Genomic DNA, 14133 nt, shown 5'->3' with positions numbered 1-14133 from the left:
GGAAGTTAAAGTATAACTTTCAAACCCATTGGTTAAAAAAAATATATCTAATAAATTAGGTATCTTAAGGTTTAAGCAGTTGTTTTCTATAAATAATCATGTTTACTATGAACCTGCATTTCAGGCAGCATTCATTTTTGTAGGTTTTTCATGGCTTTGACCCAGCTCACTTCTATTACCTGTTGATGTGTTCATGACTTATGTCAGCATTTAGGGAACATCCTAACATAAGTAAGGCCTCCCATAGAATATTGGCTTGATCTGTAGCTTACACAAGGTGGACGCCAATTAAATGAAGCTGTAGCACACACAGAGGAGGACCAGCAGGAGCAGTTCTCCAGTTCAGTTCAAGAATGTGTGTAGGTGCTAATAGTTGTCTAATAGTTGTACAGGGCTTTCTTAAGCCCTTGGCTTCCAGGTCCATTCAAAGTGTGGTGGGAGTTTTAGCTGTCGTCTCCTGGTAGCGGGCAGAAACACGGTCCTGGGGGTTAGTAAAGATCCTGCCGAAGTTACAGTGAAAATTAGAAAACTGGATGGGCTGGGAGGCCGACATCATAGCAAACTGGGTTAGTGTGTCTGCAGAGTCAAACTCTGAAACTTTGGATAGGTAGTAGGTGCCCCGGTACCTGGGGATAAACTGGTTTTTGGTTTTTGGTTTTCCTTAAAATAGCTCCTCCTCAGACAGGAAAGGCATCTTTAAGGAGCCCTTGCAGTCAGGCGGTTCTGGGGTTGTGTGCTTCTCTTTTTTTTCTCCCCTCCCCCTTTTTTAAATTGACAAAAGGAAAAGAATAAAGAAACAGGTTTCCTTTTTAAAACTGCACACACTTTTGGGGGTAATAAATGAACATTTTTTTGTTTGTCTTTTTTAGAACTGAGCTCTCCATAGACACACATAAGTAGCATAACACAGTGTCTTTCCTCAGCCATCACTCTGTACAGTAATCAGCATAACTCCGTTCTTATTGACTGGATTTTGTCCAGGTGGGTTAACTGGGTGGGGAAAATTCATTAACTTAACGTTGGAACTTCTTTTCTTCCTGTTAAAAGATTCGTTCTCTCTCTCCCTCTCTCTCTCTCTCTCTCTCTCTCTCTCTCTCTCTTTCTCTTTCTCTCTCTTTCTCTCTCTCTTTAAGTCATAAGCTGTCCAATTTACCTTTTATTAAAGGAAACCTTTGTAATGACTAAGATAAGAAGCTATGTAGACAGCGCTCTTGGGACGGCCTGGGCGCCTTGGCGTGGCAGTCTGGATAAACCCCAAGTGGATGGTGGTCACCAGGTCTCACCTCATGCTCGGCACAGAGTGCATCTCCAAGCCTGTGGACTGACAACGCAAGAGCACTTTCTACACTGGCTAGTTTCCTGTGTGCGACTCGGGAAGCTTCGTTTTCTTTCTTTTTTTTCTTTAAATTGAAGCCACTTTTGTTAAATGTAATGGAAAAAGCTGGGGTTTTCATCTAGAAGTGATCTCTAGCAGGATCATGTCTATTCAGATGCTTCAATTTTGCACAAAACCGTCCTTTTCTGATGCTGGATTTTTAGTGTCGTAAGGTGTCTGTGGTGCCTGCATTTCTGTGAATCGTCTCGTTTTATGTTCAGCATTCACAGCCGAACAATACCAGCAGCACCAGCAGCAACTGGCACTGATGCAGCAGCAGCAGCTTGCACAAACTCAGCAGCAGCAAGCAAACAGCAACTCCGCCACCGCCGCGCCACAGGTGAGGGCTTGTGTGTCGTATGACTGTCCTCACTGAGTGTTGTCCTAGAACCTTGCATCTAACCAGCAGAAAAGTGGCTTTGGCCTGAATGTACACAGGGTTTAGAAAGAACATTCCAGGTGAGTGTGGAAGCTGTTCCTTCTGCTGCCCATAAGAGCATAAGAGCACAGTTCCCCTAACTGGACGTTGCTGCTGCCTGCCTGGAGTCTGTACCGGCCCTGTCCACAGCCTAGAGCCCTGAGCAGCTCGCTCTGCAGTTTCAGAATAAAACCCAAACCTCTTCTACTCTTTAAAACCACTTTTAAACTTAAAGCATGAAAATCATGCATAGATAGATTTGGGACTAAAAGACTGAGAATTGAGTTTTCTAGGCATCTTAAAGGTAATTTCCCAAGAGGCTTCTTAATTTTTAAATTAAATTATATCTTACTTCTTTACTAAGGGATGATTGTCTTACTATTTCAAGGATGTCTTGGCTGGGCAGTGGTGGCGCACGCCTTTAATCCCAGCACTCGGGAGGCAGAGGCAGGCTGATCTCTGTCAGTTCGAGGCCATCCTGGTCTACAAGAGCTAGTTCCGGGACAGGCCCCAAAGCTACAGAGAAACCGTGTCTCAAAAAACAAACAAAAATGTCTTTGGTTATGTATAGGTTGTATATGAGCAGGGAGGGTGGGTAAGGGGAGAGCGGGAGGTAGAGAATAGGTGTAGAGGTTACATAGACGCGCTTACATATTTGCCTTATGTATTTGTCTAGCACTGAACTATTTGAGAAATATATTTCTAACCTCTCAGTTGGACTTTTTGCTGTTATTGCATTCTGTACTAAAGGGTTTATTTTTATAAGTGCCTTATGTATTCTATATTGTCTTATAGGATGCTCAGACATATAAACCTTTAGACAGTGAGCTTTTCTGTTTACTAGAAGAGACTAAGGTTTCAGTGGCTATCCAGCTCTTAGTGCTGTGGAAGCTGATTTTGAGGCCAATACACTGATGACCTTTCTTTGGTGTTTTCCTTTCAGGGTTTTGTTTCTAAGACTTTGGATTCTGCTAGTGCACAATTTGCTGCTTCTGCTTTGATGACGTCAGAACAGTTGATGGGATTCAAGATGAAGGATGATGTGGTGCTTGGGATTGGGGTGAATGGCGTCCTTCCAGCCTCAGGTGAGGACAAAGGCTCTGCATGGCCCCGTGGGATTGACATGCATACATGCTTATACACATAGACACAGGCACCAAATGCAGGGTTGACATACTTTGTTTCTCTCCCCAGGAGTATACAAGGGCTTACACCTCAGCAGCACTACACCAACAGCGCTTGTACATCCGAGTCCGTCGACAGCAGGTTCAGCTTTGTTACAGCCTTCAAATATCACACAGACTTCAGGTTCCCACAGTGCACTGAGTCATCAAGTAACTGCTGCCAATTCTGCAACAGCTCAGGTTCTGTTTGGGAACAGCATCCGATTAACTGTACCTTCATCAGTCCCCACTGTAAACTCTATCGCCCCAATAAACGCACGACATATACCTAGGACTTTAAGTGCTGTTCCATCATCTGCCTTAAAGCTGGCTGCCGCAGCAAACTGTCAAGTGTCCAAGGTCCCTTCGTCATCCTCTGTGGATTCAGTTCCAAGGTGAGTAGTTATTCTAAGCGTAAAATGTTTGCGCAGTAAGGCCCCTAACTTCAGCCTTCTGGAATGGCTGAGTTTTTTCTTCTTTCCCTTCTGTGTATGGAAAATGTGTGCATATAAGTATCCCTTGTTTGTTAAATAAGTAGATGTTGTGATTCTGTGTTAGTTGACCAGCTCTAGTTGAGAATGAGCCAGTCCACTCAGTGAGATAGTGAATGTTGCTTATGTGACTTGGGCCTCTCTCTCTCTCTCTCACTCTCTCTCTTTTTTCCGTTTAACCATTTATTGTCTCTTTTATAGTTTGGGGTGCTAGACACAGATAACTTTGCTATAAGAATACTCAATATCTTTTTGAATAACTATTTTTTTGTCACTACAATTTTTTTATTGATATTGAGCTCTATATTTTTCTCTGCTCCTCTCCCCCAAGGACCCCATACTCCCAGTTTACTCAGGAGATCTTGTCTTTTTCTACTTTCTACTTCCCATGTAGATTAGGTCTGTGTGAGTTTCTCTTAATGTCCTCATTGTTGTCTAAGTTCTCTGGGATTGTGGTTTGCAGGCTGGCTTTCTTTGCTTTATGTTTAAAAATCACCTATGAGTCAGTACATGTGATAATTGTCATTCTGTGTCTGGGTTACCTTACTCAAAATAATGTTTTCTAGCTCTATTTTCCTGCAAAATTCAAGATGTGGTTATTTTTTTCTCCATTGTGTAAATGTACCACATTTTCCTTATCCATTCTTTGGTTGAGGGGCATTTAGACTGTTTCCAGGTTCTGGCTATGACAAACAATGCTGCCATGAACATAACTGAGCACATGTCCTTGTGGCACAATTGAGCATCCTCTGGATATATACCCAGAAGTGGGATTGCTGGGTCTTTTTTTTTTTTTTTTTTTTTTTTTTTTTTTGTGTTTTCGAGACAGGGTTTCTCTGTAGCTTTCGGTTCTGGTCCTGACACTAGCTCTTGTAGACCAGGCTGGCCTCGAACTCACAGAGATCCGCCTGCCTCTGCCTCCCGAGTGCTGGGAATAAAGGCATGCGCCACCACCACTTGCTGGGTCTTGAGAAAGGTTGTTTCCTAATTTTCTGAGAAATCGCCACACTGACATCCAGAGAGGTTGTACCAGTTTTCATTCCCACCAGCAATGGAGGAGTGTTCCCTTTACAACCTCTCCAGCATAAGTTGTCATCAGTGTTTTTAATCTTGGCCATTCTTACAGGTGTAAGATGGAATCTCAGAGTTCTTTGATTTGCATTTCTCTGATGACTAAGGATGTTGAACATTTCCTTAAATGTCTTTCAGCCATTTTAGATTCCTCTGTTGAGAGTTCTCTGTTTAGGTCTGTACTCCTTTTTTTTTTTTTTTTTTTTTTTTTTTATTGAATTGTGTGTTCTTTTGTTGGCCAATTTCTTTTTTCTCTGTAGCTTTGGTGCCTGTCCCGGAACTAGCTCTTGTAGACCAGGCTGGCCTCGAACTCCCAGAGATCCTAGTGCTGGGTTTAAAGGCGTGCGCCACCACCGCCTGGCCAGTGACCAATTTCTTGAGTTCTTTGTATATTTTGGAGATCAGACCTCTGTTTGATGTGGGGTTAGTGAAGATCTTTTCCCATTCTGTAGGCTGTCATTTTGTCTTGTTGACTGTATCCTTTGCTTTCCAGAAGCTTTTCAGTTTCAGGAGGTCTCATTTATTAATTGCCAGCACCACTTGTTAAATACGCTTTCTTTTTTCCATTTGATATTTTTGGCTTCTTTGTCAAAAATCAGGTGTTCAAAGATGTGCGGATTGATATCCGGGTCTTCCCGGTTCCATTGGTCCTCCTGTCTGTTCCTATGCCGATACCAGGCTGTTTTTAGTACTGTAGCTCTGTAGTAGAGTTTGAAGTCAGGGATTGTGATGCCTCCAGAGGTTCTTTTATTGTACAGGATTGTTTTGGCTATCCTGGGTTTTTTGCTCTTCCATATGAAGTTAAGTACTGTTCTTTTGAGGTCTTTAAAGAATTTTGCTGGGATTTTAATGGGCATTGCACTGAATCTGTAGATTGCTTTTGGTAAGATTGCCATTTTTACTATGTTAATTCTGCCTACCCAGGAGCATGGGAGATATCTTTCCACTTTCTGGTGTCTTCTTCAATTTCTTTCTTCAAAGATTTAAAGTTCCTGTCATACAAGTCTTCCACTTGTTTGGTTAGAATTACTCCGAGATGTATTATGCTATTTGTGGCTGTTGTGAAGGGTGTTGATTCTCTGATTTCTTCCCCAGCCCTTTTATCATCTGTGTACAGGAGGGCTACTGACTTTTTTGAGTTAATCTTGTATCCTGATACATTGCTGAAAGTGTTTATGAGTTGTAGAAGTTCCTTGGTAGAATTTTTGGCATCAGTTATGTAAACTATCATATTATCAGCAAACAGTGAGAGTTTGACTTCTTTTTTTTCCAGTTTGTATCCCCTTGATCTCCTTTTTGTGTCTTTTGCTCTAGCTAGGACCTCAAGTCTTTTTTTTTTAATAATAATTTATTTTTATTTTGTTTGCATTAGTGTTTTGCCTGCATGTATGTCTGTATCATGGTGATACAGATCTTGGAGTCATGGACAGTCATTAGCTGCCGTGTGGGTGCTCAGAACTAAACCCAAGTCCTCTGAAAGAGCAGTCAGTGCTCTTAACTACTGAGTCATCTCTCAAGCCCCTGGGCCCTCTCTTAATACAACAATAACTTTGAATGTTCCGCTCCTCTCCAGGCATTGGGTGGAAGGTGTTTTCTTTAGGATATTAGTGTTGTTGATTTTGTCTGTAGTTTACTGTGTGTTTAGGATTGGTAAACCTTCCTTCCCTAATCTTAATAGTTGAAATGATGTCAGTGCCTAGTAACATTTAATCAAGCCATTATTTCTCTGCTCACTTGCCTTCTTGAATTTCAGTAGATACCTTAGTGTTTTGTTGAGGCTCTATTACACTTTCAGTATCAACTGGAATACTATAATTAAATCCTGCTGCTGCAAGGTATTAGGAGAAAAAGAATCAAAGACCTGCGTTTTTCAGATTAGAAGAAATAAGCCTACAATGAAAGTTGATATGAGGAAAGTGCAGGGAATAGTGAAGGCCGTTCTAGATGTGAAAGCTTTGTGTGCCATCCAGCTTGTAAACAGTAAACAGTCACTGTCATTTCACAACCAGGGAATCCTAAATATGCTCTGCAAAGCATCAGCTTCCACCTGGAGTACTGATCGATTGGATGAAGAGAAGGGGGCATCTCCAGAAGCTAGAGTAGGCTAACGGAAATAGAATGTTGGGGAAATACAAGCGGTTACCAAGTACTTGGTTTTCCTAGGGACTCAGGAAGCTTAGTATAAAAGGGATGACAGGAGGTGGGCAGGCCACAGCGGCTGTGTTAGGCCAACATTGAGACTTCAGCCGAGAGGGGATGGGGACAGTTTTGCAGCAGCTTGTTGACAGCCTTTACTCTGCGCGCCCACAGGTCTCTGTCTGCTCGGCACCAGTGTCCCATTGGGTCCCATTGGGCTGATCATGACTGATCAGTCGAGTATAGTCCTCCTCTTCCCCATCTCCAGCCATCGTGACTTTCATTGCTGCAGAATTGTACAAATACAGGAACATTTACAGTCTGTGGGACTTCACAGAGCTATATCTCTACTATTCCTAGAGTTCACTGTACTTTCCAGGAATCGTTAAAGCCTAGTGTTCTGATTCATAATCCTGTGTCTGTCTCCCTTAGTGAGGCTCATTAGGACCCAGATTCAAACTCCTGACCTGAAGTTTAGTCGTATTGGTTTGTTCTATGTTAAATTACTGAGAAAAGCTTTGGGGTTGGAAGCGGGAAATGGCACTATGGGTAAAGGTGCTTGCCATCAAGCCTGACAGCCTGTGTGTGACCCACTGTGTCCACACAGTGAAGAAGAGAACCAAACCTGCAAGTTGTCCTCTGACCTCCACACTGGCACGTGTGCGCACGCACATAGACACACAGTTTATATAAAGATTAAAAATGGTTCACAGCCTAGAAAGATGATTCAGTTGGTAAGTTGCTTGCCAGTACAAGCATGGGCAACTGAGTTCAGATCCCCCAGATCCCACATTTTTTTTTTATTTGCATTGGTTTTAAGGGCATCGGATCTACTGGAACTGGAGTTACAAACAGTTGTGAGCTGCCATGTGGGTGCTTGGGATTGAACCCTGGTCTGCTGGAAGAGCAGCCAGTGCTCTTAACTACTGAGCCATCTCTCCAGCCCCCAGAGCCCACTTTAAAAAAAAAAAAACTACATGTAGTGTTGAGTGCCTACACCCCCTACACTGTTATTCCAACAGGAATAAGGAGGATGGGGCTGGGAGATCCTAAAGCTCCTTGGCAGCCTAGCCAGCTCTGTGATCTGCAGGTTAGGGGAGAAACCGTATCTGAGAAAATAAGGTGAAGAGTGATAGGAAAGGTGCCGTCCCCTGTCTACCCGGGTCTCCACATGCCCTCATACACAACAAAGAAGAATGAAGGCTTAGGGCCGCCAAGGTGGTTCTGTAGGTAAAGGGACTTGCCACCAAGCCTCACAAGCTGTTTGATCCCCAGAATCATCTACATAGTAGAAGAAAACTGACTCCCCAGAAGTTCAGCTGTGTATACTCATGAGCACACTTGTGCATGCACACATACACTAAATAAACAAATGTAAGAAGAGAAGTTGAGTGTGGAAGACAGCTGCAGCTGGAACTTGAGAGCTTGAGAAGTTTGGACAGTTAGTGTGCTGGGTCACTTGGACCCTTCTCCAGTCTGTCGGCAGTACAGTTGGCCGTGGAACTGACTGTTGACACCTGCTTTCTGCTTGCCTGTTTTTCATAGTTATAAAAATGCATACTCGTCTTTACCCCACTGTCCCATAAATAAAGTTTGTTCCCATCGTTAAAGATAAATAATGCTTTTTCTTTGTGGTCTCAGTTCGTCCATGAGAGTTAAGTAACTGGATTCTTATTCCAACAGGGAAAATCACGAGTCGGAAAAGCCAGCACTAAACAACATAGCAGACAACACAGTCGCCATGGAGGTGACGTAGCTTCCTGGGAACAGGACTGCAGCCTGGGGACATGATCAGGTGCTATGCATCAGAGGCGTTGGAACGCGGGGGAGGATGGAATGCACACGCGTTTCCATGGCAGCTGTGGGGACTCGGCAGCACTGCGCATCTCTCATGCTTCAACTTTTCTTTTCTTACTGTTAATAGGAAAAAAATCAACATCTGTAAATTAAGAATGCAGCAATTATCTGTATAGTACTGCATATTTGTAATACCCTTGTATATATGTTACTTGAATACAGAAATGTTCATTTGTGATGCTTTGCACTTGGGGGCGGGGGGTGGGGAACAAACTGCAACAAGAGTGTGAGCTGTGAGCTGTGTAGCTGGTGTCATCACATCATGTGCATGGTGCGGAACCTGCTGTCTATTTATTGTGCCGTGTTTACAGGTTTTGTACACTGTACCCTCATTGGTTCCTGTGCTGTAGTAAATGTGTTAGGTAGCTGTGGACTCCTTGGTATTTTGTAATGGTATAACATAACTTGGTTCCCTCTGGGTCCTTGAGTTTTTTGTGTATCATGTGAAAAAAAAAATGGTGACATACATACAGAATTTTACAAAAAAAAAAAAAGCATCAGTTTTTTAAACGGGGAATGTACTGTTCAATGGGGATCTTCCGGTCTACACCATTAGGACGCGCAACAAGCTAAAAATGAAGTCTCTTGAACCTTCCCGTCCCCACCGCCTGCATGTGTGGGCGGCCCCTGGTACTTAAGCACTAATGTTATGTTGCTGCTCTGCAAACAGCCCAGTCGTCCCATTTCCTTCCACACCAAAAAGTGTTAAATCAAGTACGCAAACGGAGTCCTTACAACTGGAGTTTATGTTGTCTTGCCCTTTTTTTTAGCACAAAAAGATGTACTTTTTTTTATTGTGGAATCGTTTGAAGACTTCATTCTTTACTTGTTCTTACAGAAAGGGTATAGGGGAGAAGAATGCAGTAATTGCTGTCCGTGTATCGTCATTCCAGTTTGTAAAACAGCCAGCCAGCTTTTTTCCTTTTAAGATTCTCCAGAAGGCTGCGAGGCCAGAGCCACAAATATCGGGTGCCTTCCTTTGGAAATATTTGACCTCTCTTCTGTGAAGAGAACGGTACTTACCAGACTACTACTAGTGCTTTGTCAGTACCGAAGTCTGAATGCCCAGTCCAATGGCATACGTTATCCTTAAGGTTTTTAATCCCACCTGGAAAATTGTGATAGAATTCTCACAAAATAAACCCAGGGCATTACATGTTGACAAACTAACGTGCAGTGGTCTTTGGCTTTTATTTCCAACCCCAGAACTCTGTGTGACTTTCCGTTATTTCAGTAAAGGGGCTTGCTTAGAAAAGGGAGGAGGGGGACTTAAAGTTGGTGTTTTCAGTGGTATTTTGACATGACTGTTTGCCTACATCAGTGAAAGAAATCCCCGCCCTCGATTTATAATCTCATGGAGGTGAGAGAAACTGAGATCTAAAATGTGTCATACCTAATAGGAAGCAAAGAGGGAAAAGGCAGGGCCAGTGAGTGAGACTAGAAAGCCGAGGGTGCTCACCCTATCAGGCTGGGGCAGGAACAGCAGCAGTGTGTGGCACAGAAGGGGTCTGGAGATGGAGCTCTGCATGCAGGCGAAGACTCTGCCTCTCTTCTGTACAGAAGAGAGCTCGGAGCAGAGTTCTACTGCCTCACTGACCAGACTAGGTTTCTGGGGAGCTCCTGGTAGTGACCACGGTGGTTCAAGGGATAACCTGAAGTGGTTGGGTCTATTTCTGATTTTAGAGGGACCTGTTAGAAGTTGCTTACTGGCCACATGCGGCACACGCCTGCAGAGGCAGGAGGCTTTCTGTGAGTTTGAGTCTAACGTGGTCTATAGAAAGAGATACTATCTCAAAGTAGAAAACACTTGCTTAATGAATCTGTTCAGTAAGGAACTTAAGAATGACTTCAAAGGTGCAGTAAGGACAGGAGTTTGGCTCCCAGAATTCAGGTACACACCAGGTAGTGACATATGCTTGTCATCCCAGGGTCACTGCTCAGCTGGACCAGCCTACTCTGGGAACTAGGCCATGGGGACTGAGAACATGAGCCGCATCTGAGGGAGCCCTCTGGCCTCCACATGGACATATAGACAAAACTTAAGTTCAAGATATTTTACATGAGCAGATGACAGTGGTTTAAAGTAATTTAAGAGAAAGCAGGTCTGGGGAATCAGGAAAGTTTGAGATACTAAACATCCAAGTCAAGATGAAAGCGTGATGTAGAAACAAGTGGGGCTGAGCTGGAGAATCTGTGGTTGCAGGTGGAGGCATCAGGGGCATGAGAGGACTGCAGCCATAGTGGCAAGGCAGTTTGGAGTTGATTTTACCTCAAAGGAGAAAGCAAAGGTTTGCCTTTCTATTCCGGTGTCTAGTCAGTATGACTGAAAAACATCTATAAACTGCCGGCATAAGTGTGCTGTGGAATAACCGAGGTCAGGATCGGTATTTCTCAAGTCACACTGCAGATATGATGAAGCCAAGGTCCTCAGAAGCCTGCCTGCTATGTCCACAGGCAAATTCATAAGTGTTGTGGGGAACGAGGAAGTGAGTCCTGGCTCTTGGGCTGCAGCTTGACAGGTAATGGTTGTGGTCCACACAGCATCTTCTGTGCATCACAACTGAGATTCAGGGAGCATACAAACTAATATGCACATTTTCTTAAAAGGAGATGCCTTCAAAACAAGTTTGGGAGACCCTACACTGTTTCCCGCACTTCTGCCACCATGTTGTAAGAGCACAAAATAAATAACACGGTGGTAAAAGAGCAGCTTAAGCAAGGGCCCTGGGGAGAGCAAGGAAAGGTCGCAGTGACCCATGGTCCCAGGCTGCAACTCACTCCAGCCAGACCCCCAAAGGTGGCAGTGTTTGTCTACAGCTGTTCGGTGGTTAGACAGATGCAGTTTCCCTGGTAACCATCCTTACCATGGTTACCAAGGTAACAGCAGAGGACACTTATCACTAAGCTTTGGTCCGATTGATGAACAAGATCCCTAGATACCTCACAGACACTGGCTTTTACCTAAGTAAAGTAATTTTGTTCTCTTTTAAACTCCAAATTATAAGGGTTTGAGGTTTTGTTGTTTGTGAGGTTTTTTTTTTGTTTGTTTGTTTTTTTTTTTTTTTTTAGTGAGGAGGGTTAATTCAAAAATAACAGCAGCAGAGAACTAGACAAACCGCACATCAGGCCAGCAATTGCATAGTAACTGTGTCAGGTGCTCCTGTAGATTTTGAGACAGGAGTCAGCCCCAGCTCCCACACTGCCTACATCCTGGTAGGCTCTGTGACAGATTAGACAAGGCCAAGTAAAGCGCCATTATGTTAACATTACTAAGTTGAAATCAGAATATTTTAACGCTATCACTTTCTTAAGTTTTTTTCAGGTAAATGCAATGCCCAATCTCTCTGTAATTATGGACTACATGGCTGAATAAAACATGATAATTCCAGAATATTCTGAATAGGTACAAAAACTAAAAGTGGGGGATGGTCTACATCTGTAGTTCTATAAAAGAGCAGGACCTCTAATATTGCAGAATTCTGGTGTTTCGAAGGCTGTCTTGCTTTTCTGGGTGCGGGCAGGTGTACACGTGGTGGGTTCTGTATGAGTGTGGGTACCTGTGGGCATGTGCAGTGGTATTTTGTTTGTTTTAACAAATAAAGCTTACCTGAAGATCAGAGTGCAGAGCTAAACCACTAGAGGCCAGGCAGTGGTAGCTCACACCTTTAATCCTAATACTTAGGATTCCCGCACCTTTAATCCCAGCACTAGGGACGCGGAGACAGGAGTGATATGACTGGGTGGAGAGAGGAGACATAGTCTGAGGACAGATCACCCCTTTGGTCTGAGCATAGGTAGAGGTAAAAGGGCTCTAGTGGCCGGCGGCTCTGCTTCTCTAATCTCTCAGCTTTCACCCCCTAATATCTGACTCCGGGTTTTTATTAAAAATAATTAGAATTCATGCTACAGGTGTGGGTGGGGGAGTGGGCATGGTGTGCATATGTGTGGAGTGGGTATGTAGCAATGTACATATGCACATGGAAGCCAGAGTTCAGTGTCCTCTCCAATATTTAGTATTACTTCATTTGAGTGTGGGTGTGCGCGTGCCATAGCATGTGTGTAAAGAACAACTTGAAGACTGGGTCTCTCACTGAACCAAACACTCGCAGATTGGCTAGGCTGGTGAACTCCAGGATCTCGTCTCTGCCTCTCTGGCATTACAGTCTTAGGCCACCACATCCAGCTGTTACGTGTGTGCTGGGGTTTCGAACTCATGACCTCATGCTTGCATGGAAGGCCTTTCCTGACAACCATCTAGCATGCTGACACCTTTATTCGACCCGCAGTAACATGGCTACACATTTAATAGCTTCCAGCACTCTCCAGCCAGGGAAAACTGAAGACAACACAACACAAAACAATTTTTGGTAACTTGATTGCACCATGTGTATGAGCTTTATGAGTGGCAGCATTGTGTCAGGCATGTCAAAGGTTGGACATGCCTCGCAAAAATGTGTTTTCTCTCAGTTCCGGAAGAAGCCCTAAGTGCTGAATACATTTATTTCACTGTGTTTGAAATCAAGGTAACTGCAGTCCCACACCTCTGAAGTAGCTAAGCCTCGTGTCTTGTCCAGCTGCTGGTGGCTAACTGGCATCCCTGCATTTTCTCATCGCCTTTTCTGATCTCAAAGCTCCCAATGCTAATCTCTCCTGTAAATAACCCCCACCCCCTCTCTACCCCAGCCCTGTATAGTGCTGCTAACTGGGCCCTTAGAGAATGTTCTCAATAATCTTCATGTCATCTCAATCAATCAAGGCCCTTGGGGATGATTCTGCCTACATGTTAGACCCTTCACCTGTGTGGTCCTAACATCCCACATATACACAGTGGCACCTTCACCTCAATTCATGGGTCACATACATGAAATTTGACAGCCTTGCTAATGAGTGTATGTTGGGTGAATATGCTGTTTGGCCATTCCTGTGATTTTCAAACTTAAAAACTTTCTAAAAGTAAAAGCCTTTTTAATTATAAGTTTGTATTTGTGTGTGCACAAGCATGAGTGCCCAAGTCAGGACAGCTCTCCCAGTGGGTGGGCAGACTTAGGTCATCACCCATGAGTGCCCAAGTCAGGACAGCTCTCCCAGTGGGTGGGCAGACTTAGGTCATCACCCATGAGTGCCCAAGTCAGGACAGCTCTCCCAGTGGGTGGGCAGACTTGGGTCATCACCCATGAGTGCCCAAGTCAGGACAGCTCTCCCAGTGGGTGGGCAGACTTGGGTCATCACCCATGAGTGCCCAAGTCAGGACAGCTCTCCCAGTGGGTGGGCAGACTTGGGTCATCACCCATGAGTGCCCAAGTCAGGACAGCTCTCCCAGTGGGTGGGCAGACTTGGGTCATCACCCATGAGTGCCCAAGTCAGGACAGCTCTCCCAGTGGGTGGGCAGACTTGGGTCATCACCCATGAGTGCCCAAGTCAGGACAGCTCTCCCAGTGGGTGGGCAGACTTGGGTCATCACCCATGAGTGCCCAAGTCAGGACAGCTCTCCCAGTGGGTGGGCAGACTTGGGTCATCACCCTTGGAAGCAGGCACATCTCACAGGCTCAACATGGCAAAACTTTTATTGAAAGAATCCATATCTAGAAGTCTGATATATAAAACAGAAAGGAGTAGCTGTTT

At 44.2% G+C, this 14133-nt stretch overlaps 1 protein-coding gene across 2 annotated transcripts in view; it reads left to right on the top strand.

Moving 5' to 3' along the window:
- The window catches only part of Epc1 (enhancer of polycomb 1), a 100201-nt gene extending 90520 nt beyond the window's left edge, over positions 1-9681 (top strand). For both annotated transcript variants that reach the window (XM_075970761.1, XM_075970760.1), the window contains exons 11-14: positions 1597-1715; positions 2737-2878; positions 2988-3351; positions 8338-9681. In XM_075970761.1, the coding sequence (XP_075826876.1) occupies positions 1597-1715; positions 2737-2878; positions 2988-3351; positions 8338-8410 (698 nt within the window). In that variant the 3' untranslated portion in view covers positions 8411-9681. The remainder of the gene's footprint in view (positions 1-1596; positions 1716-2736; positions 2879-2987; positions 3352-8337) is intronic.
- Positions 9682-14133: the final 4452 nt, after the last annotated feature.

The sequence above is a fragment of the Microtus pennsylvanicus genome, chromosome 4, assembly GCF_037038515.1.
Source record: "Microtus pennsylvanicus isolate mMicPen1 chromosome 4, mMicPen1.hap1, whole genome shotgun sequence".
Classification (NCBI taxonomy): domain Eukaryota; kingdom Metazoa; phylum Chordata; class Mammalia; order Rodentia; family Cricetidae; genus Microtus; species Microtus pennsylvanicus.
Note: the sequence above shows the minus strand (reverse complement) of the source record. Positions and strands in the feature narration are given on the sequence as shown.